General features: G+C 33.4%; 1 protein-coding gene across 2 annotated transcripts in view; it reads right to left on the bottom strand.

Moving 5' to 3' along the window:
* The window catches only part of Dmd (dystrophin), a 1,916,788-nt gene that overhangs the window by 1,308,786 nt on the left and 581,947 nt on the right, over positions 1-26,055 (bottom strand). The window contains exons 17-18 of one of the 2 annotated variants that reach the window (XM_048336444.1): positions 23,534-23,707; positions 3,583-3,708 (exon numbers count right to left, since the gene is read on the bottom strand). In XM_048336444.1, coding sequence (XP_048192401.1) covers positions 3,583-3,708; positions 23,534-23,707 — 300 coding nt within the window. Of the gene's footprint in view, positions 1-3,582; positions 3,709-23,532; positions 23,708-26,055 lie in introns of those variants that run through there. The other variant, XM_048336436.1, reaches the window with a different exon arrangement.

Raw genomic sequence — 26,055 nt, 5'->3', positions numbered from 1 at the left:
ATATGTGCATAGCAAAGGAATTTTCTTGAAAGAAAGATTTCAGATGTACAGTGAGAGATCATGGGAAGGCACAAACAATAAGATGTGAGGCAGGGCAAATGGAGTGCAATAGAGCACATTGATTATTACAAAAGCAGATAAATAAACATAGGTACCTTACTTTGGGTGGTTAATATTTAATTTTGGTTGGTTCACTGCTTTAATAAGCTTTAGCCAAACCGTTTTTTTTTTCTTTTCATTGTTTCTATTGGGGGGAAGGATTTTTCTTTGTTGATCTTCTCAAATATATTCTCAAGTAGCAGAATGAGAGATAAGGAAGAATGAACTGACATCAAGATTTCTAGTGGAACTCTTGTAAAAAGTTAATTTGGAGGCAACACATGGTGGTTCATGCCTACATTTTCAGCTACTCAGGAGACAGATACTGGGAAGATCATAGTGAAAGGCTAGCCTCGCCAAAAAAAAAAAAAAAAAAAAAAAGCAGGAGGGGTACTAGATCTTAACAAACAAGCTTGTTGTTCATCTTTGTTCTAAGCTAAACTGCAGACATAGATATGAGAATTGAGGTCCAAGGCTGAAACAGGCACAAAGAATGAGACAAAATCTAAAATTAACCAGAGCAAAAGAGCAGGCAGTGTTACTCAGGTGGTAAATAACCTGTCTTATAATTACAAGATGCACTGTGTTCAAATCCCTTTATCACCACCCCCCAAGAACAAAACAAAACAAAAACACAACAACTGTGGAATTGGTATAGTTGTAAACAAACGTAGATACCAGAAGAGTCCAACTTGTTCTTAATAGCTTGATAAGAAGAGTTTTAGTAGAACTTTGTACAGGTTCCTGATTCTCAGACATCTTTGTACATCAATATGTAGTCAGAGGAGGTTAATTTTTGTTGTTTTATTACTACTTTATATTGGCATGTGCTATTTTCAAGCTTTTGAGTAACTAGGATCTGTTCATTCAGCAACATAATTGTAAGCTATGATGGCATATACAGAACGAAAGAGGATCCCGTTAAGAGTTATGGCAACATCCCCAAACTATGTCTTAAAATATTGATAATCAAATCTTTATACATATAGACAGGTGGAGCTTGTCTAAATACAGAATCCAGTCCACGTCTGAAATTCTTCATCTCTAACAAGCTCACAGATAATGTCAATATTTGTTGACTATGGGCCACACCTTGAATAGAAAGTTGCCCTGGAGTTGTATCTTTAAGCTAGTGTATTTTGTTCACTATGTGAATAAAACCTATATTAAATAGAGAAGGAAAATTGTGTTTGAGTTCCAGTTTCATATTTGATAATAGAAGAAGCTGAACTAATCAATGGTCTCCAATAATATTACCGGCTATAAATTCTTTAATGCTAGAAATGAAGAAATCAAATGAAGAAGGAAAGAGTTGGTAACATTTAGCCAATAGCCATTTTTAATGGAGGCCTAAAGATGAATTAATACCACTCAAGTTCATGAGATGGGCCTCCCATGAGTTCAAAATAACTTACATAAACTGACAGGTGGGAAGTTAAGAAAATTAATGTACACCTGAACTGCACATCCATCATCATTACTATGCATTTCTCTCAAGAATTTTAATACATATACATTATATTTAGCCAGAAGGAAATGCCTCACTAAATCATTTCATGTCCTATTTTAGTAGGCAATTAAGGATGATGCTGTTATTTCAGAAAATGAGAGTTCAATTTGATAAAGGTGACTCATGAGGTATCAGAAAACTACTTATACAATGTTGTACAATTTTTAGTACTTTCAGTATGTTGGGTTGATACTATTCATTAAATGTAAATTGTTTCTAAGTAACCATATGATAATAGGAAATTTTGAATTTATGTTTCTGAGCTCCTGGGACTCAATTTTACTACTTGATCAAAGCTGTTTAAAGATTCAATACAGAATGGCAAGCAGATAAATATACAAATCAGTTCAATAACAATTTAACTAGCTAATAAAATGCCTTGAGTGATTCATACTTCCAGTGGTTGAATATATCATATGAACTTTGAAACTTAATTAGAATGTATTTTTTCGAGGGAAAGGTGGGGAGGGAGGGGGGCATGAGGGACAAGGTAACAAACAGTACAAGAAATGTATCCAATGCCTAACGTATGAAACTGTAACCTCTCTGTACATCAGTTTGATAATAAAAATTTGAAAAAAGAAAAAAAAAGAATGTATTTTTTCTAGGTAATAATCTGCTCATGATAATTCTCTTAAAATTGTAACAAAGACTAGACCTCCAAATAAATATACTGAGTGCAGACCTTTTGCTAATTTTGTATTTATTATACATCATCCTTCTGGTTTAGAAATAAACATTAAATTTCCCCTTTTGAAACTGTTTATAGTTGTATATCATAACGCGAGTAACTATATTTTGTAAAACTACTATAAATTTAAAATGGCTTTCCATTTTGTAAATGTAAGTAGTCAACCCTAAGAAGAACTATATATGAATTATCTCTCAGTTGTGAGCAGCCTAAATAATACATTACTTTCTAAAGAGTATCATTTTTGGTTGTTGCTTTCCAAAATTTCCCACTGTACAGCCAAAAATATGGTTATATGTCAGACAATGTTGTATTTGTAGTAGTAAAATAATTTTGAGGTTTGTGAGTTGAATGGTAGAAAGATAAAGCAGAACTAATTAATAAAATTGCATGTGACTTTCCCCTACATAAAATGATTTGATCATCATGTTTCCAAAGCCTGATTCAGTATTTACCCTGCCTTGTAGAAATTCTCGAACAAAATGATATCAATAATATAGCAAAATGAATGTTTTACAATTGTTAAAGTCACAAAATAAAAGACTTGGTAATTTCCCTGAAGATGAAGCAGCACTTATTAAATTAATTGAAAAAGCCTCCACCATGAAAGTCAAAGGTATATTATCTCATAAGCCAATTAAAATAGCAGCAAACTAACTTATTATATCTAAATATTGAGAAAAAGTGGACTTCTTTTACTTCTAGCAATGCAATGCCTAAATATATAGGGTATATAAATCTTATATGTAAAATATCAATGACTATAAAAATAACTCTTTGTACTTCTAGTTGTGTATTTTGTATTCTACTCCATTCTACATAGGTTGTATGTGTTGTAGTTATGTTTCAATAACTAGAAAAAGTTTTTGATGATGTATAAGTAGGGTGTTTAGTATTTATTTATAAGATTCTATTCTATTTTGTTATACTCTATTTTACTTTGTCTCTTCTGATTTATTCTATAAGCTTCCTAAGGTCCTGTCTTCAGTAACAGAATATGATGGAAAATCAATGTGAATTCTTGGTATGAAGTTGTTAATTTATACTTAAATAATATACAAATTAAAGATGATTTGTGAAAAGGCTTGCTGGATGCACCATCAGGAAAGGCATTTCACAGGCTACAGTTTGATTTTGATGGATATGTAATATGCTTATATATTCAATGATGTTATACATATTGCTTTAATCTCATCAATTATAATAGACTCAGTTAATAAAAGCCACAGATATACAAGCAGCACAAATTAGGAAGATGCCTAAGTTTGAATGTTGAACCTACATTGACTTTTTCTTTAAGGTCCATGAAGTTGCCCTCCTTCCGATAGATTGCAAATTCAGGACTCTGCAACACAGCTTCTGAGCGAGTAATCCAACTGTGAAGTTCGGTTATATCGACATCCAACCTAAGACAGTAAAGAACAAAAGGCATTATGTCTTGATTATATTTTTCTTTTATGTAGAAAGAAAAGCAATTTATCACATGTATTATTCTCCTCCCAATCAGAGATTCTTACCTGACATTCCCATTACTGTTAATAACACCACTATTACCCTAGTTAGGTAGGCTCAAACTTTGGAGTTGGCTTTGATCTAAAGTCCTGTAATCATGAAAGCTATCTTATTCACTTCAATGCAGAAATAATCTATATAATATTTCCTACATGCAATTACTCAGCCTCTGACTAAATGTCTGTACTTTTTTAAAAAATTACTACTTCCCAACATGATTCTTCGTTTGAGGAAAGTATTTACAAGAAATAAAATATTTCCACTGGTGACCCCAATTTACCCATGATCCTGATGTTTATAGTCTTATGTAGTATTCAAACATATTACTTCTGGGTTTGAACATGCACCTTGATGTGGCAAATGGAGTCATTCAAAGAAACATTTGGTAAGTGCTAGTATATTGTCATTTGTCTTCTTGGAACATACAATCAGAAAAGGCAATTTTAATATTATAATATAAAATTATAATATTATAATATCAATGACTGAGGTGGCCGTGCTTTAAATAAGCTTCATCGGCTCATGGAGAGACTACACGGAGGAACATAAGGCAGCATTCTTATAAGCAAAGCCTTTTTTAGAATTCTGAACATCAGCTAAATTAAGTCATGGCATCTGACTGATGCCATGTAGAGGCCAAAGAAATGCTCATAATGCATAGTTGTATGAGATGGCAAATAACTTCTCTTTTAGGGTACTGAATTTTGGTGTGGGTTATTTTCCTGTAACAAATATCTGCTCCTCTAGTCTACTATTTGGAAACATTGTGCATTTTTATAGAAATTTTTGGAGCTAAGGAATATTGACTCTGAGCAGATTATTCAGGAGAATAACCAAGATACAGAAGTAACCTAAGAGTACTTCAATGGATGAATGTATTAAGAAACATGGTCTACACACAAAAAGTAGTATTATATAGTTTTAAACATAAAGTGAAAATTTGTAACTTGTGGCAATACTGATGAAACTAGAACACATTAAATGAAACATTCCAGTGAAATCATCGGACATTAAATAAACCATAACATGGTATCTCAGAGGTTTCTGTCTCGTTTGAACCCTAGTTATCCCAGCAATAACCTGGTGCTGAAAAGGTATCATCAGTCTTTGGGTACATCATTCTTAAATTGCCTACTGCAATCATTTTCCAAATAAACTACTTATACTTAGGACCTAAATTTCAAAGCCTTGTCGCCAGATCTACTTTTAGGAGAAATCAAAATTAAGGCAATGATCAATAGCCTTAAATGAACCCAGAATCCTTCCACACTTTTTAGTTTTCAATTTGATCTCTGACTCACACTAAGAAATATTCAAGTTTTTGTTTGAAGCCATCAAACCAATGACCCACCCTCATTCTCCAGTTCCCAGCAGATGATTTTTTCCTTCTTTACACAGGAAAGTACAACTATTAGGTAAGATTTTGTTCTGCTGTTTATATCCAAGCATTCCCTCTGACCTATGTCCTTCCCTGACAGACTTTGTCTTCCTTCACTTTAAGTCAATCTAATACTTACATTTTAAGTATGGTTTTCTGTCTCCAGCATGATGTGAGTCTACCAATTTTCTATTATCTGTGTATTGTAAATAGCAATACCACCCTTTGAAGACTTCTTTCTAACCTTTACCTTCCTTCCTTCCTTCCTTCCTTCCTTCCTTCCTTCCTTCCTTCCTTCCTTCCTTCCTTCCTTCATTCCTCCCTCCCTCCCTCCCTCCCTCTCTCTCTTTCTTCCCCTCCCTCCCTCCTCTCTCTTTTCTTTCTTTCTTTCTTTCTTTCTTTCTTTCTTTCTTTCTTTCTTTCTTTCTTTCTTTCTTTCTTTTCTCTTTCTTCTCTTTTTTCTTTCCTTCTCTCTGCCTTTCTGTCTTTCCTTCTTTTTATTTCTTTGTCTATCTGTCTTTCTCTCTCTTGCTTCTCTTTTTTTCTTTCTTTTTGCCTTTCTCATTTTGCTTTCCCATGCACAGTCATGTGTGGGTGTGTGCATATGTGTACACGTGTGTGTGTGTGTGTGTGTGTGTGTGTGTGTGTGGACATGTGCTGGTACTTGGGCAGCCTGGACAATGTCTCTGAGCTTTTTTGCTCAAGGCTGATGCCTTATGACTTTAGCCATAGCTCTAATTCTAGTTTCTTTTGCTGAATAATGAGATATTTTGAAATTTCAACTTTGCATAATTCATTTTAACCATTTTGATCAATCATGTTCCTAAATGCTCTCTGATTCAAGAAAGTAATATATAAGCATGCACCAGCCACTATAAATTGAGATCTTTGTAGCTCGTCTGTTCCTTTCTCTTATACTCTTTGCTTCAGACTATCTCTAAGAAGGACATGCCCATGTTCATATAAAGGTCTACAAATCTCAATCTTGACTCTTAGTGGGCATCACAGCTTGGAGAGATCCTTTAAGGTTTAACATCAAGAAAGTTTTCGACTAGGCAAAGCATGTAAATTGCTCATGCCTCCCTAAATTACAATCCAAATACCATTTTAACTATTACCCAAAAGAAGGACAAGCTTATTCAATACTGAAGTAAACATTTTCCTTACAAAAAAAAAAACTTTTTAAAGACATGTATCCATCTGAATCTATGAACTTTTGCATCTCTTTAAAAAGTCAGATGTCTCTTTTTCCTGCCACTAAATATATAAAAATGCTTCTAATGTGCCAGACATGGTATTAACTTCATAATAAACAGAGCTGGGAAAGGCATATGTTTATATCATCAAGGAGTTTCATTTAATAAAGCATCTATTTGAACAAATACAACATTTTAAACAGAACTAGGGACTCAGTTCATACTAGGACTCTTTTAGGATAATAAAAGAAGAGAAAAACACCTTTGAAATATGCTTCTAGACCAGAGGCTCTGCCAAGTAAATTGGTTATCTCTACACAATGAAGGCTTTGTGGAGTCAACACCATGGTAACTGTCTGTTTGCTACACTGTGAAGATTTTAAGAGAGGCTTGGATACCAGTTGGCATGTAGTTTTAGTAGTTCAGATCAATTCAAGCAACAGAATGCGAAATTCTACAGAAAGGTCTTTTCACATTCAATTTTTGTTTGTTTGTGTGATTATATAAACTTGCAGAGGGATTACACTAGGTACTTGAACTTCACTTTAACATACATATGCAATGGAGCATGATTATGCTTTTTATTTACACATTTTTAAAGGGATTTCAAATTCTTTTAGGATGGTTTTGAGCAAACTGTTTTGCTTAGGAAAAAAGTTCTTATTTTTTCAATCATATACTTAAAAACTCTCTTTCTGAAATGAAATGATAAATATAAATGAGCTTCTACTATTCTCAATAACTGGACTCTTTTTTTTCAATTATCATACAACATCTTGATTTCCAGGGAGAGAGGATGAAGAGTGAACTCAAATATGATTTATGCTCTAAAGTAGTCCAGATTTCATCTTATTTTGACATTTTTTATGTTGCTTCCACTTTTGAACATTTTTAAACTGCATCTCTGCTTTTTATTCTTTTGTCTAAAACTTATTCTTTTTCAGTGAAATATGTGATCAGCCTAGATGCCAATATCTATCATTCAACACTATTTCTTAGAATTCTGCGTTAACTATCAGCTTCTTGTACTGTTTTTCTTCTAGTATTTGACAGTGAACATTCCCATGTCTTTATGCCAGCAGTAAGCATACAAGAATGAATGGGAAGTAGAAACCAGGTTGAAAAGGACTCCCATGTAGTCTCTTTGAGTGCCAGTGGCCTATATTCAGTGCTTAGTCTTGGTGACATTTCCACTGCACAATAAACACAGTCTCCTTCTTTGATTTGACTCAGCCCCTGGTTTCCAAGTAAATATTGCATATGTATTTAATGCCTTATGTTTGGTAGGCATTGCTTCATTACTCTCTCTCTCTCTCTGTGTATGTGTGTGTGTGTGTGTGTGTGTGTGTGTGTGTGTGATTCTCATGTTCTCCATTGCTATTGAATATTCTATAGACATGCTTGCTGAGCTTCATAGTAAATTAACAGTCTCCTGATTTAAATCTATACATGTTTATAAATTAGGTGCTATCTATAATTCCAAGTGCTTTCTGGGTGATATTTCTATAATAACATATACTACCTGAGTGTAGGTATCTAATTGACAATTTAATATAAGCTGCTATCTTAAAAATGCTCAAGAAAACATTGAGGAGTCATTTTTATTGTTATATTAAATCTTGAATTTTGTGTATGCATTTGCTTTTCTTCATAAAACTGACCATTTCTATTAATTCTACTTTATCTCTCCTAAAACTCTTTTGAAACCATTATAAACAAATTGATATAGTAAGTCTAGAATAATAGTACTCTACACCCACAGATTCAGCCCAGCCATATATTATTTCTTATCTTGTTCTCCTCACATACTTAATTCTGCATTTAATATACTACATTATTCGGATCCATTCTAACTATATCTAACTATAACTAAAATTCCTCTTAATAAAAGATTATGACTTTTTATTCTCTGTTCACCATATGATTCTTTCTCCTGTAATTATTGATGAATATTCATCATTTAATATATGCTTCAACATATTTTCAAAACTTATATTTGCTATTTCTAACAGACAATGAAGTAATAATTTCTCCTCTTGTATAAATACAGCCATCACAAACCCCAAACTAAAATTTATAGGGTGCTATATACCACTAGGCAAACATGACTTAGATTATTTTATATCACAAGATTTTATTACTAAGTCCATTTTTTATTAGTCAGATCTTCCTTTGCCTTGATGTTTCAATATATGTCATAGATAGATAGGTAGATAGATACATAGATATCAAATACTCAGATCAAATTTCTCTTAGAATTATAATGCACAGGGGGACTGAATTTTATCAGGTAAGCTTCCCATAACAATAATGAAAATTAGGGGCTGGGGATATGGCCTAGTGGCAAGAGAGCTTGCCTCGTATACATGAGGCCCTGGGTTCAATTCCCCAGCACCACATATACAGAAAATGGCCAGAAGTGGCGCTGTGGCTCAAGTGGCAGAGTGCTAGCCTTGAGCAAAAAGAAGCCAGGGACAGTGCTCAGGCCCTGAGTCCAAGACCCAGGACTGGCCAAAAAAAAAAAAAATTAGTTTAATTATAATACCTGGCACACAATATTTGGAGATATCTGTGTTGATAAAAACACATAATTTAAAAGACAATAGCAGCTCTGAAAAATATTCCAAAAATAAGAAAACACCTAAGCACTTGCACTTTTTCAGATGTCGATAGTATTCGATTTTATGGATTTTTATATATTATAATTGCTCTATTTATGTCAGAGGAAACCCTTCATGGGCATTCTGTACCTTAATTTTCTGTACAGTGACCACCCTATCAAATATCAAACTAAGATGATTTTTAATTTACCATTTGGAAATCATCATGCCCAAAGGGTAAACTTTGAAAGTAGAAATCTTCTATGTTCCTAGACTTAGCAAATTTGATTAGAAATCTAGGTTTATGAATGCATATTTCATATATTTAAACATTTTGCACATAGAATTGCATTAACAGTTATTAGCCTCCTCAGAACACAGAACTTTGAGTGCTATCTCCCACAAGGTAACAGGACTGTAAGTGGACGTTTTAGTCCACTTAGTGGACGTTTTAGATAGAAGAAAAGTTCTGGCCCCTGGCACCAGTGGCTCATGCCTGTAATCTTAGCTACTAAGGAGGCTAAGATCTGAGGATCACGGTTCAAAGAAAGCCAGGGCAGGAAAGTTCCTGTGACACTCGTATCTCCAATTAACAACCAGAAAACCCATAGTGGTGCTGTGTTCAATCAAGTCTTAGAGCACTAGCCCTGAGCTGAAGAGTTCAAACCCAGAGTTCAAGTCTCACAACTGGCAATAAATACAATAAAATAAAACATTTTAAAAAACTAAAGTTTTCATATTAGAAAAGGAACATTATAGCTGGGCATTGGTGGCTCATGCCTATAATCCTCTGAGATATGAAGACCGTGTTTTGAATCCAGCCAGGGCAGTAAAGTTCATGAGACTCTTATCTCCAATAAACTACTCAAACAAAGGTCACATGACAGAGCACTAGCTTAGACAAAGAGGCTCAGAGAGGTTTTGACCTGAAATAAAGAGCCAAGGCCAGATGTCTATCTATTGAAGCTTTGATATCCTAATCACATTAGTTTATTCATCTAGCATCCAAACTAAATAAAATCTAAGGATATAAAGGTTCCTTGTAATAAGAAGAAACCTGTAAAGCTTGTCAATAGTGTACAGAGCATCAGAAATAAAGATCAATAGGAATGGACATCCTACTTATTTTGTGCAACCTACGATATTTATATTCCTTTAAGCAACTTATTTCTTATAGTTACATGGTCTTTAAAGTATTTTTAGTTTTATGAATATAAGCTTACAATATATTACCTATAAGTAATATGTTTCAGTATCGCAGAATTTAGTGATTTTCAATTACGCTGAAATATATTGCTAAAATTTGCAAAACATTTACTTGTGTCCAGCAACAATGCCCAGACCAAAAACATTATTTCTGTCTAGTTTATCTTATCCTAAAATACTCCTATTTAACTTGAACCTCAGAATCTAATGTCTATACCAAAGGTAAAATTGAGCATCTCTTCATTATGCTATATTAACTTATAGATATTTCCTGTTTATAAAATACTGCCTTTTAAAATGTGACCGGTGATTCAAACTCAATAATTTAATATGTCAAGCTATTAACACTGGAAAATCTCTGAATTCTGGCATTGATATTAATCTCTGTATTTCTAGGACAAAAGATTTTGCTAAATAGAATAAAACTTGGGCATTAATATTTCTTCCATGACAGAAGTAAAATTTAACCAAATATTTCAGGAACTAAATGATATTGAATATGAATCATTTCCAAATACAGTTACTATTTCTAAAGTGTGAATTTGTTAAAATAAAGTCATTTTACAACTTTTACTATATAAATATTTAAGAAAACTATATCGAAATGAAAAATTAAGACCACAGCCTAAATTCTAATATCTTAAATCCAGCTACAGTAGATGAGTTAGTAATATGCCAAAGAGTGGATAAAACTTTGTAAGCCACAGATGCTTCAAGGCTATTTTTCATTTTCAATAAATTGAAAGTCCCTTTGAAACATTTTCAGCAAGAAAATCATCTTATAGTTTAACAGAAATATTCTCTTAAATGACAGATGGTATATTGTCATAGTAATAACTCTATGATCACACAACGTAAAATGCTCCAGTTGAAATTGTCAGCCATTTATTTTAAAATCAGATTTGAAGTGTTATTTAAAATAAGGAAACCCAAGACTGTAAAATGTCCTTGTGAAGAAAAAAATTGGTCACTAGAGGGCGCACATTCCTTTATAGTGCTATCTGGCATTTAATTGGGCCTTTCATTTTCTTATCTAAATATCTGTAACATGGTAACAAATGCATTTTGGAGGAAAAGTTTCTTAACAGAGAAACATAAAATATCCAAGTATATAGACTAGCATACACAGAACATGTTAGTAAAAGATATTCTGATTCACAGTTAAAATGATTTCAGTTATTTTGACACACACAAAAGTATCCTAGTTATTTTGTATCCGGTTATTTTGACACACACAAAAGTATTCCTAATTCAAATAATGTATTTGTCATTTTTTAGACTCTGTCACATAGTAGCTTTTACCCAATTAATTGAATTTACCAATTTTGGAACCACTCATAAATATGTGGAATCTTGTATGTCTTTAATTGCATCCCTCTATCGTGTGTGTGTGTGTGTGTGTGTGTGTGTGTGTGTGTGTGTGTATGTGTGTTTACTGGTACTTAGTTTTGAAGTTGGGATCTCATTTGGCTTTTTTGCTCAATATTGGGACTACACCACTAGAGGCAAACCACTTCTGGTTTTTTTTGTTTTTTTGTTTTTTTGTTTTTTTTTTTGCTGGTAACTGGGAAGAATCTGATTAACTGCTCTGTCTTTGTTGGCTTCAAATTGTGAGTCTCAGATCTCAGACTCCTCAGTATCTTGGATTGTGGCCATGAGCTGCCTATGCTCATCTAGATTCAGCTTTTCAGATTCAATCAATTTAAAGGAGAAAAAGGAAAATACCACTTTAAGACTGTTCATCATGTTCCGTGCTTTCATGAAGAAAAATTAATCCAACTTGAACCCTTAGATGCTATTCATTACAGTTTTAATTTTTATAGCCAGATCACGAAGACAAAGCTTTGGAAGTTGTTGCTTTCAGCATGCAGTAAAGCATGGACTTAAAAGTCAATACCAGATCTGCCTGAATCCAAAGATTTTTATTACAGTAGTTGTTTTCTTAACTACCAAATGAAAAGGAAACTCATATTTAAAAACTAAGACAAAATGTCAACATTAAATTACTGTTTATTGTTACATACTACAAAATAGTTTAGTTGTTATGAATGTGCTGTTTTGGATTATGTCAAAATTTGATTTTAGTCTCTACCATCACAATATTAGTTGTGAATCTTTTCAGGAACCTACACTACAATACTTATCTGTATAACTGCCTGACTCATTGCATATGGTATTGTAAATTATTTTCCCTAATTTTATATTACCTTGTACTCTCCCATAATTTCCTAAAATATTCTGAATTCCATTCTAATAACAAGGGTCATTCTTATGCCATTTACATAACAGGGTTAAAGGTTTATATAATAGGGTTAAAGATGTTCTGATGCATATCAGAAGTCTTGCCCTTGGAAAAAACAGTTCTTTTATTTGAGACTTCCATTTCTGTATTAATGGTGCATATGATATTTTAAAAAGAAAAAAAATTAGTGAGAACTATCTTTGTATTTAACCACAGCAAAATGCTCCCATGAGATGCTTGAATAATGAGAGTTCAAAATATAAAAAAGCTATTTAATGTATACTTAAATACATAGCTTCTATGTTCAGAATTTTGCCAATTATTAAATGATCCTCAAGGTTCTAATTTTATTGAAAGGTTTTGGCAAAAACTCTCATCAAAATATAGCAAAGTACTATGTTAAGAATGCAGTTCTTTCTGGGAATGTGGCTTAGTGGTAGACTGTTTGCCTTGCATTCATGAAGCTCTGGGTCGATTCCTCAGCCCCACATGAACAGAAAAAGCCAGAAGTAGCGCTGTGGCTCAAATGGTAGAGTGCTAGCCTTGAGCAAAAAGGACCTAGGGACAGTACTCAGGCCCTGAGTTCAAGCCTCAGTACTTGCAAAAAAAAAAATGCAGTTCTCTGAGTGATCTCCACTCCTACCATACTGCCCTCTATAAACTATGTGACCCTGAGCAAATTTTCTGAACTTTTTGTGACTCCTTTTTTAAGTGCTAATGGGGAACAATAACACAACATATTTTATATTGCTGCTTTCAGGGCTAAATATGATAATAGGTACACATATTTGCAAGAGTGCTTAAAATATGGTAAAAGCATGTTAATAAATATTAATTATTATGAATATTACCTCCTATTCCCTTTCTTAAAACTAGCATTGAACCATCCCTTTACCATTTCTCATTTATTCATATGTGAGTGTAGTTGTATTTGTTTCACTGGTTGGTAAGGATGGATAAGTCATTATTTAAAACAAAACAAGAATAAAAGCTTCAAATGTAGATGTAATAAAAATAGGAAAATAAAAATTACCAATAGCCAAACGATCAACAATTGTTTATCAAACAACAGTATTCAATGGAACTAACATGGACACAATTGGTTTTAGTAAGGCAAATTCTATTGAAATATTATCATGTTTAATCATTTAGATATATTAATGGCCATTTCAGACCAACAGCAGCAGAGTTGAGTAGTTGTAAAAGCAACTCTGTGATACACAAAGCCCAAAGTATTTACTCCTAATTTTTTTGGAGAAAACTTTGCTGATACTTTGCCTCCTTTACGGAGTGAAGTCTCCTTCTTATGTGGACTGAACTTTATGTCTTAAAACACCTATGTGTTCTTTGTTCTCATATGGAAAAAGATTCATTGATTCTTCATCATGAGGATTAAAATTTATGCTCCATTGTCCAGCACTAACTAGTTTTCTTTACTATAAATCCAATCTATGTTTCCAACCTCATTATCTACTTCTCTTCTTCTTTTACTAACATGTCTATGGTGAGGATACAAAAATACAAGTCCACTCAGGTTCTGTTTGTATAGTGGCTGTACCCTGTGTCTTATGTATTTTCCGTCATCTTGAGTCCGGCACTTCTTTACATCTTTTCTCTGCTCAGATATTAATTTCTTCATAAGACTTCTGTACCTAACTATCCAACATAAAGTAAACTTTTCTTCTTTGGGACTTTCAAACATTTTGTTAATGCTTTTTCTTTCAAGAATTTGTTTCTGCTAGAGTGCAAGCTTCCTGAAGGGAGTATTATTTACAGTGATAGCATCAAAGTGCCTTGTGAATTCTAGATATCCATTTGATCTTCATTGAATGAATAGTAAAGTCAGCATGAAAATGAACGTTGCTCTCAGTTTCTTCCTAAAATGTTGTGGACTCATATTAACTACAGGAATAGTCAGAGAAACCCACGATACACTGGATGTGTCTTGGACCCTGTGGGAGGCAATTTAAACTTTAAACATTCTCAGTGTGAAAGCTCACTGAGTTTAAAGGACTTCAACATGCTTTTATGTTGTGGGTCTTTAAAGTTTAAATAACTTCCAGTCAGGGTTCAGAAACCAGCTAGTGCAACGCAATGTGCAAAGCCATTTAAATCTGATGTGTTCTTAAGGCCCCACTGCTACTTCCCAAGCATCATGACCTGTTTCAATCCGTCTACTTCTTTTAGTGAACATCTCTATGAACTTTTGTTAAAACACAAGGTAAATCTCATCATTTTGCAAAGCTAGCTCATGGTAAGTTCAGGTTGCCATAATAAAACAGCAGAGACAGAATGGCTTAAGGAACAAATATATTTCATGATCCTGTAGGCTGGAATCCAAGATCAAAGTGTCAGTAGGTTCAGTTGGGGTAAGAGCCCTATGCCTAGCTTATAGTCATTTCCTTCTTTCAACACATCCACATGTGGTAGATGAGATTAAGGAAGCACATTCTCTTATGTTTCTTCTAATAAGGGTACTATTGCCTTCACGATGCTCCCATCCTCATGACTGCCTTTAAACCTAATTATTTAACCCTAATTATTTCCCAAAGATTACATTCCCTAATACCTTCACACAGAGAACTACAGTTTCATCATTTGCGTTTTGGAAGAATGTAACATCTAGGTATAGCTTTTGTATCTGTGTGATGTCACAATGTGTGTTTACTAAAACAAATAAAGGTTTCTGGAAACTTCAATAAGAACATTCACAGAAGATGCCAGAATAAGAAAATTCCTAGTACCATTCAAATTTGGTAATGAGAAGATAATGGTTTAAGTTAATAAGAACTCAGTTTTCTCTAAACAGCCACCTTTCTTCTATCAGTCCAATTTCATACCTGGAATTCAACTGTGGTTTAATATCTGCTAGAAGGTTCTGATTGGGTTTTGATCACATCACTTCTCCCACACTGTTCCTCTAGATTTAGGGATATTATCCATTTTCTGATACTTTTAAATCTTTTAGTTGTTTCTCTATCTCCTATGTTGCTTCTAAGGTGTCTCCCATCTTCTGAAGAAATACCCAGTATTACTGGAACTCTGAAACATCTAGAATACTTTATTTTCCTGAATATGACACAGAATATGACACAGCTCTACCAAATACCCATTCAATAACTAATGAAACATGGTAGAGGTTTAGAACAAGGTTCCTCCCAACTCAAAGAGATTACTAGGAATACACGTATGTAAAAACAAAGTTATCACAGTCACATTTGGCAAGTGCTTCAATGGCAATATTTAAGAGGCTGAGAAATGTCTAGAAGGTGATGATCCTGGAGAGAGTGGGTAATTACTTGGGAGGTAATGGATGTGGAGTAAAAAAGGAAAGTGTGTAAAGAGAATCTTATTGAAAAGAAACCAACAAAACAGCAGGCACAAAGACACAGAAGCTCCAGAACATATAAAGCATTTAGAGAACAAAATGTGGTTAATTAAAGCTTCAATGTATTGTCACAGGAAATATGGTGTATGCTCAGTCAGTGAAATATTTCTACTAGTTTGTGAGAGGATACAAATTTTCACCAGAGACGTTGTCAGGTAAATCAGTAAGCACACTGTTTCATCTCATTTTATTTTTAATTGCTGAACTTTTTTTTTTGACAAAGGAAGAAGTACATTGATTTATTCTGGCGGAAGCTCCTTCTCTAGCTACAGTCTAGTCATAAATACAGACTATTTTGTGTGGTATTTGTATATACAAATTGGACAGAGAATGGAGTGAAACTACTGAGTTAGGAAGTGAAAGTTCATAAAGGAATTTTTATGATGTGTGTTTCAAAAATTATGGGCAGAAAAATGATCTAATTAAAATCCCATTTTAAGATATTCCCCAAGGGGACTCAGATGAGTTCAGACAGGCAGGGTAAGGCTAGAGGCACAGAAATCAGTAAAGAATTTCATGCAAAATTTTTCAGAGACTAACCCAGGCGGAAAGAAATGCTGAGGAAGAGGAAGGAATACATTAAAAAGAATTTAATAGGTGTCCTTTGAAGGAATTTAGTGATAATATAAAGAGCAGTTTGAATAGCTACACAAATTTTTCACTGCACAAGTTCAGGCAGCACCATTCTGAGGCTATGCTGTGAATGACACTGCCTAGAGCTGTGCAAAGTAAACTGAAGAACTCTATTTGATATTTGTCTGAGAAACCCAAGTGGACAAGCTGTAAGTGCTTAATTACATATGTATCAAGAAAGAAGGTGAGCTAGAAAAATTAGTTTGGAAATGAAAGGAAATCGATGTCTGTAAAGACAAGATTATAAAACATATGCCCCCGTGAAAAAAAAGTGTCATTTTTGAAAAGAAGATCAAACCCAAATCAAGTCTTGTGTTAGAAGTGATTTTAAAAAGAGACTTCCAAGACAATAGTCAGAAAGTCAGGGGGAGATGAAGAGGAGAAAATACTGTCCCAGAAAGTGAAGGGTAGCAAATTTCAAGAGAGGACTAAGCACCCGTGTCAAGCACCACACAAAGGTCAAAACCGTAACTAGAGTGTCACATTTTGGAGCTGGCAATTGAGCTCTCAGGTGATCTTGCTGAGAGCAGTATTTCCTGTAGAGAATAAGCAGGTCAAGGAAAGAATCAGAAGTAAAGGAGCAGAGGTTTTCCCATGAAGATTAGCTTTGCATTCAGTGATGCTTCTTCTTATAGATGAATACGTAATTATGATTAGAATTTTCATTCTACCCCTGCTATCACTGTATCTCATCTGAGTGCCCTGGAAACTGTATACACTGGTATTAGAACTAGTGAAGGGAAAGGACAAATGACTCCAAAAGCAATACTTACTAAACCATTTGGTGTAAACCAACTGTACAACTCATGGAAGGGAAAGGAAAAGAGAGGAGGGGTAGGGGGACGAAATGAGGGACGAGGTAACAAGTTGAACAAGAAATGTACTCACTGCCTTACATATGAAACTGTAGCCCCTCTGTACTTCACTTTGACAATAAAGGATAAACAAACAAACAAGATTTTTTTTTACCTAACATGACAAAGCTATGGTAAAACTGTTTCTGCTGGTATACATTCTGAAGGAATACATTTTCACACAACTTATGTATCTCGATAGACATCAAGAGTTATAAGTATTATTTCCTAGGAACAATTCATATTAGGCTACATTGTTTATTTAATGTGTGGTTTCCATGTTTGTATAAAATGCAATGATCACATTGGACTAAGTAGCATTATCTATTTCCCACCTAATTTAACATTTCTTTGTGAGAAGAACTTTAAAAATCATCTCTTTTGTTTTGAAATACAGAATATATTATACTTGGTATTAATTGAAGTTAATGTATTAATTTAAAATATCCAAGCCTATAGAATACCAGAATTTATTCCTCCTGTTGAAAAACATGCTTTTAGTAACTTGTACACAGAAGGCTCCATGGTAGATAAGGAATAAGAAATGGACCCTGGGAGTACTGTGCCAGGGAATCATAGTATTTAGTGGAAGTGTCATTCGAGTAGAGCATTACAACATACAACAGTATAGGCGTCTTATATTGTCCTCAGACATGACCCCATGTAACCAGTCCAGTGTGGGGGAAGTAAATAGGAAGCCACATTGTAACAGAGCTGATGCTGTCTTTACTCAGCTGTGGGACTTCAACCAACATTACCTGGGAGCTTGTCAGAAATTAATAGTCTCCTGTTCCAGATCTTGAGAACTCAAATCTCAAGCATTACAGAGATGCCTTTTCAACAAGACCTCAAGGTGATTCTATTGTATAGTAACATAGTAGAATGCTTTTATTCAAGGGGTCCCAAACTGAATCTGGAGCACCTTCCATAACCACAGTAGTTTCTAACTTACAGCCGGTACCATATGCGTTCCAAGTAACTTCTTTAGTGCTTCTGGGCTTTCATGCCTCTCATGAATGATCTTTAAGAGTGTCTCAAGAATTCACCTAACTTTTCTTCAAAACATGGTTTTTGACTTATTGTTCACTTATAGGACCAAATAATGTTAAGAATATTAAATAGATTTGTTACTTTCAGGGAAGGTGTAAAGATAGCATTAATGTTTCCGTTCATCACCAAAAATACTGTCTAAAATGAAATTTGAGTTCATGATTAAGGTCATTTGAGACAACACTAGGATGGAAATAAGGAGAGTAATCTCTAGTTCTTATTTTGCACCTTAAAGAAAGTTATTTAACCTTTCTGGACCTCAATTAACCTGTAATCCTGGACAAGTCTAGTCTCCCTTAGGGAAAAAAGAAGCAAGACATCTAAAACATTTTGTTTTGCTCTGGTCTATGCCATGGAGCAAAATATTACCAAGTCCAACATCTCAGCTATTTTAGAATGTTTTCCCATGAAAAACATACACTAAAATAGCTCATATATGTATTAATCATCTAATTACGTTCTTCAATAAGTTGCTAGATTTCAGTGTACAACTTACAGATGTCAGTTTGGGAACTCAAGTGAAAATAATAATGATATTCATGCCTATCATTAAACTGAAGAAAGAACACAGTCATCTGTAATACATACCTAGGAATATTTCTATAAATTAATATTACCTTGCAAATAAAAATCAAAGACAAAATTTATTTTAAGAACTAAAAATTGTACATGAAATAATAATTCAAATGAAGAAATAATAATGCAGCACTGTAGTCTAGCCAATATCTTGTGTTACTTAATACTCATGGAGATCATGGGCAAAAGAAGCAGGAATACCCACTGCCTGCCCTAGCAGTGAGAAAAGGAGACCCTATGGACTTAGGTACTTCTAAATGTTTCTATTCCATCCTTGAGGGCAAAGATGTTAACTGACAAGACTTGGGAAAAAGACCTTCATTGAGATGGTATTTAATTTAAAAATAGCATGATTCTATTTGTCATTGGTTTTACCTGATTAATACAAGCATATAAATAAAAGCTTTGTGAAAATCCTTTAAATAGTTGCTACATGGATAGGAACTAATCTCCTGGATAAATCCCTACTAACTAGATAGTAAATCTACTTTTAACATAGTCTGACTTCCATACTCTGATAATTACTTTAATGTAAAATAGTGTCACTGAACTGTTGCAATAATTTAATGTTAGAAATAATTACCTTGTGACCCAAGATGACCAAACATTTTTGTAAATACTACTATAAGGAAAACAATTTAAATAGTATATACAATATTTGTAGAGACCAAATACCTATTAAGGAATCAAGTAAATGGAATTTTAGATAAATTATATTGTAATACAAAGTTGAATTTAAATTTCTTCATTGTTTTGAGTAAATAATAATGTCCTGGTTGGGAAAGTATTACTGAACATTGTTTGAATGGCCATGAGTTTGTTATTAAGAAAAATCCTGGAACACCTATGAAAAATTCTGAAATGATACTGGAATACCAAGTAAAAGTTACTTAAATCAATAGACGTTTATCATTTCTTCTTTCAACAAATATTTATCATTTCTTTATTATATGCATTCTACAATAATAAATAAAAATAATACATAAAGAAGTATCGCAAAGTTTATTGTGATTGGTGATGATAAATAACATGTGAGTGGCATGAAAGCACATGCCAAACTGAATGCAATGTAATTTATTGGTCAAGTAGAAAGATTTGAGGAAAGGTATTCATAAAATAGGCAAGAGAAAAGAATATGATAGAATAACATAAAAGTAAGTTTGTGTTTTATTTTGGAAGCAACTGAAACTGAAAAAATCTAATATCCATAGACACAACATAAAAGGGCAATATTTGGGGTATATTAATTTTAGGGAGACTATTAAGAATAAGAGCAATCTAATCATAGAGGAATAAATACCTTAGGTCATAGATTTAGAGTTACTGGAAATTGATTGTAGAAATAACACTTTCCTAATAATATAACATAATGGTAACAAATATGGAACAAAGGAAGAGAGGAATTGACAAAACTGTAGAAAATTATATTTTAAATGGGAAACACTTTTGTGTGATTTCTAGCTCTACATGTCAACTACCTCTTCTTCTACTCCAGTATCATCTCAATTGTCTCTACTACCTCTAACTCCACTACCACCCCCTTTCATCTCTGCTAACCGAAGCATTTCCACTAACGTCACCATAATCAAATAACCAGCAGAACACCCATTGAATACTAATTTCCACAGAGACTCCATATAAAATGTTTCTTATTTGATCATCATGGCTTTGCCTAAAATCATAAGAATGAACCTAAGGAACGGTTTGGTGTAACTTACCTGAAATTATAAGCTACTAACTAAAAGAAGCAAGTTTCAATTTGATTCCAAAATCCATATTTTCTCTATTATCTGCTACTCTTTGACACATCACTAAAATAATAATTAAAATATGTGTGCAATATACAAGTGGATATGGATCATAGCTTTACAATTACAAAGCTGAAATTTTAAGGGGAGATTCAAATATCGAACTCCACGATTTGAGAATCAGTTACTTAGAGACAGCGTAAATAAATGAAAAGAGACCATTCAGATAAAGAAGTCAACAGGACAGAGAGAAAGGTTTAGTAATTAGGTAGAGAGGAAAATAAGCAATGGTAGATATGTAATGATATATTGTAGTACCTAAAAGAGAATATCATTTTCAAAAGAAAATAAGTCAATAGATTATTACAATAACAGTATTCATAGTGAAATGTTAATGGTTTTCACGCAGGATAAAAAGGGATATTAATATTGAGGTTTCAGTAATGTTTAGCCATTAGAATATTTTAACTAGCTTCTTTCTTTAGAGTGTAGAATTTGATTATTTTGACATGGTTCCTTTTTCATCTCTTTGTTTAGTCTATTTAAATCCATCACTCTATAGCCACATATAGAACCTTATATACTTACACTGTTCAAAAATTACACCTTAGAGAATGAAAGTTAGTGCTATATATAATTATATTGGGATAGCAGCTATAAATAGATAGCTTCCAGCAAACAACGCAATACCTATTAAGGAGACACTTTACTATACGATCTAAGTCCTGTAGCCAGGCTACCAGTTAAAATTCTAGGTTATGTGTGATAGTAATAGCTTAGCTCTGTCACTATATAGTTAATCGATAATTGTAATAAAAGCTACATATATATCTTGGAAGTTATTGGAAAGAATAATATACAGATAAAGTATCCAATCCTTGTTGAGCTGCTAACAAAATTCTCAATAAGTGTTAGGTTCTAGTTAATTAATCATTATGTATCAAGTTGGACTTCTCATTCCAGAAAATTGCAGTAACAGCTGAACACATAGGGTATAAACCGACTTAGGTGAGAAACTATTTCACTACTACTCACTCTTTCCTGGAAGCAGAAAAAATCGGAACACAATTTTCTAAATAAATACATCTTGACAATAGGAACCAAGAACAAAACTTTAAAAACAGAAATTGACATGGATCAACTTTTTTTGTTGGTTTCCATAAAAACAATTTCTGAAAACATTAAGAATAAAAAACTATGTTTTACTCTGCTTGAATAACCATTGTTATAACATATCCATGAATCCATGTATCTACTCAGCATTCTCTCTCTCTCTCTCTCTCTCTCTCTCTCTCATATTATATATATATATATATATATATATAAATGTGACAGTAATCAAATGAATAGGCACACTATTAGGATTAATAAAAAAAGTAAATTAAGAGCTTCATGGAATTTATTTGTGAATTACAATTTGCCCTCTATGAATGAACATTAAAATTTCAGCATGAGTAAATAGGTGAAAGTTGCTACCTAAATTAAATGTATCATAATATTCAGATGGTGAGAACCATGTTAATAAAAACAAGATTCAACAAACATTTTCTGTTGTTTGTTGCAGATCATTTGAAAATATTCAGGCTTTCGGGGTATACTGATTCAGTTACATTTTGTCAACCTCACCATGTAATGTGAAAGTAGTCACAAAGAGCACCAGTCTGAGTAACTGTGTGTGTGTGTTCTGGTAAATTATTGCTTATGGACACTAAATCAGAACCTTATTTCATCTCCAACTCCTGAAATATAATTTTCAACCAGTTGAAAATATAAAACTAATTCTTAGCTCATGAGCCATCCAAAAACTGGAAGCTGGATGTATTTACTGTAGAGGTCTTAGTTTGCTGATCCATGAACTAGAATATTTGCAAACTTGAGCAGACACAATCATGAAGGTCCACTTATATACTTGGAAATTTCTCAAGCAGGTTTTAAATCATGAATTAATGCAGAAATTCCAAATGATAATTTCAAATAACTTTTCTGGATTCTTCTTTTCTCTTGCTTAGAACATCTGATATACTATTTTTAGGTATGTGTTCTTCCCATATTTCTGTACCGTGGTATATGCAAATTCTAATGTCAAGTGTTCCATGCGTTCCTGAACATATGCTACTTAGAAACATAAGGCATATTTCAATGTTCCTTCTTAATCTTAGAATTACAATGACTGCAATGAAATAAAAATTTTATTATTTTATAATTTTCTTGGTAGTTTTGCCTTAATGAAACTTTATTGCAGTCTTTTTAATATCTTCACTGATTTATGTAATACCTAATGTATCTGAATATATAGTAGAGAAAATCCACCAAAAGATCAGTTAAAAATTCTAACACCTTCAAGATAAGGCTTTATGAATATCAAAGAGCAGGAAATCTGTTCTGTAATTACTCCTGATTTAGGATGTGTGGACTGGGGCCTTATGTTCTTGTAAGTAGCAAAATAGATTCTCATCTATTAAAGGTGTACTTCTTATGTGAATGAAGAAAGACATTTAATACAAAATAAAATACTGAATAAGCAGGCCCTTTTCTGTGGAAAAAGAGACACTTTCAGGATGAAAATGCACCCACACACAGCAGTTCATAGCCTGTGCTTTCTTCTTTCAGTCTAGCAAACAGCTTTTTCATTAAGCATTCAGTTTTTGATGGGATAGTGATTTCTTTGGGAAATTTTAAAACTTACTTCATTATTTTTCTTGTGAAATTTAGCTGACATTACAGGAACCTAAGACTTGCAGAAATATTATTTGAGTAAAAAGATCACCATCAAAACAGCTCTCAATATGTTTCTCTCGTTACAATGAATCTTCACTTGTGAAGAAAGCCACCATTAAAATTGTCTCCACCTTTTCCTATTTCAGAATCAACAATAATCTGTCGCTTCTTTTGGGGAGGCGGTGGTGGAAGTTCCTCTTGGGCATGTTTTACCAGAATTTGTTCCCTTGTGGTCACCATAGTTACCGTTTCCATTACAGTTGTCTGTGTTAGTGATGGCTGAGTGGTGGTGACAGCCTGTGAAATCTGTGAGAAGTATTGAAACAGAGGTCAGACATTGCTTGAAAGACTTCAGGAAAGAGTGCTTAGAGTAGTGAAAGAAAATAATGAGAAACTGTTCCTGCCTGTTGGTAGATTGACCTTCAGATCAAAATAGCAGCATCCTGAACCCAAATCAAATTGTCTTATCTGAATTATGCTGACTGAAATAGTATAGCTAAGTAATCTTAGAACCAACACCATATTGAGTTCCTTTTCAATTTATCAGTTAAACTTCAGGAATGAAAGGAGCAAAGGAGAAAAATTTAGGGTTCTAGTCTGATATTTAGCTATACTAATTAAAGTGTTTACATTAATAAAGATTTTTACCAAAATATATAAATACCAGTTACATCATCTAGCACATGGTACATATTTACTCACACCTAAACAAAAACAAATATGTGAAGCCAAGAAATAAAAAATCTGAAATAAAAAGTTGATAAAACACATTTGAACACTAGGATGGTGAGGCACACCTGTGATCTGAGCACTTTTTAGCTAGAGGCAGGAGAATCACAAGTTTGTAGCCAGCCTGGGTTACACAGTAAGACTTTTCTAAAACAAACAAAAAATGAAAGCAAAAGAAATGCAGTTTTTATCATATGGGATGATTTTATATGCCATATACATTAAAATAAAATTTCAACTTTGTAATCTAATATTTTGTAACCGAATGAGCAAAACACCTTTTAACCTGACAGAGTGCATGTTGGCTTACTGGTACCTGGCTGTTTAATGTTATTCAAATGCTAAAAATATGTTCAGATATTTTCATTTCCAAATTCATTATTAGAAACTGATACTTTAGGATTAGTCACTTTCTGTTTAAATATGTAAAGTTTGGGTGTAGTTTATCAGTCACTGGAACAATATGATTTGCAACCCAAACATGATGAGTTCCACCTTCACCCAGCAGACAAATTATCAGACAGAAAACTTGTTTAAGATACACTTTCCTTTCATCCTTACTCCCCAGTTTCACCAATTTGCTGTCTCACAGCTGTGTGTGTGTGTATGTGTGTGTGTGTGTGTGTGTGTGTGTGTTTGTGTTTGAACTGATAGCCTGGGTGCTGTCCCTGAACATGTTTTGCTCCAGGCTAGCACCACACCACTTGAGCCACAGCTCGACTTTTGCACATTTTTTGGCAGGTAATTGGTATTTTTGCACACAATAACAGCTAGAAGCAACTTTTCAGATTTTGCAAATATTTTAAAGTGTAAATAGAGACTTCAGAGTTACTTAAAATATTATGTTTTTTCCTTCTTTCCTTCCTTCCTTCCTTCCTTCCTTCCTTCCTTCCTTCCTTCCTTCCTTCCTTCCTTCCTTCCTTCCTTCCTTCCTTCCTTCCTTCCTTCCTTCCTTCCTTCCTTTCTGTGTGTATCCCAAGGCTTGTATACTAAGTGTCCGGGTGCTGTCTTTCAGCTTTTCACTAAAGGTTGGCACTTTACCACTTGATACATGGATTCACTTTCAAATTTTTGGTGAAGAATCAGAAAGAAGATTTTCCTGGACTCTCCTGCCAGGCTGGCTTTGAACTAGCTCTGAGTCATCAGCTCCAGCAATGACCATTCCTTTTACAGCTTTATCTCAGGAAACATTTGTGTTCCTGAGTACTTGGGTATGAAATTAATTTCTGCAATATTAACAGTATTTTCTTATTTATACCCATTATGGAATTTCTTAGATGTTCTCATATGAGGTAAAAAGAAATGTCAACATACCATAAAATTGCCTTTAATAATGCACAAAATATTATGATAAAGAAAAATATTTCTAATCGAATAATAGTATGATATTGATATGTAATGATCGTGCATTAGTAACACCACAGTTAAAAATATTACTTCATTTCTTGTAAAGTGGATGGATAAGCAAACTATCATCCCTTGATATTGAAAAATTAGGAGAGAATCCATCTATATTAAAATACATAAAACTATTCCCCAATCCTGTTCTATATAAGCAGAATATAAAACTATTGGTCATATACTATTTTTCCCCATGTCTTTTAATAATTGACTATAAAGGCTTAATTACGTTAAAAATCACTAAAAAATGTAGACAGAAGAAGAATTGCTGGGGCTAGTTAACCTTCCTGATTACCATAGGAATTGTGACTCCAGAAGCTGGCATCTCTTTCTTTACTGTGGTGATAAAACTCACTAGCAAAGAACAGAATCCTGTCTTACTATCACTTTTTTCAGCTAAAATTTGCTTTGAACGTTGGACAAACACAAAGTAAGATGAGTATTCTATTTACCTATCAGTTTTAAATATTTGAAGACTAATAATTGTGACGATATTAAATCCTGTTTCCAAGCCCTGAAGTATC

The sequence above is a fragment of the Perognathus longimembris genome, chromosome 28, assembly GCF_023159225.1.
Source record: "Perognathus longimembris pacificus isolate PPM17 chromosome 28, ASM2315922v1, whole genome shotgun sequence".
In the NCBI taxonomy this organism is placed as follows: Eukaryota; Metazoa; Chordata; class Mammalia; order Rodentia; family Heteromyidae; genus Perognathus; species Perognathus longimembris.
This window is presented reverse-complemented; position numbering and strand designations above follow the sequence as displayed.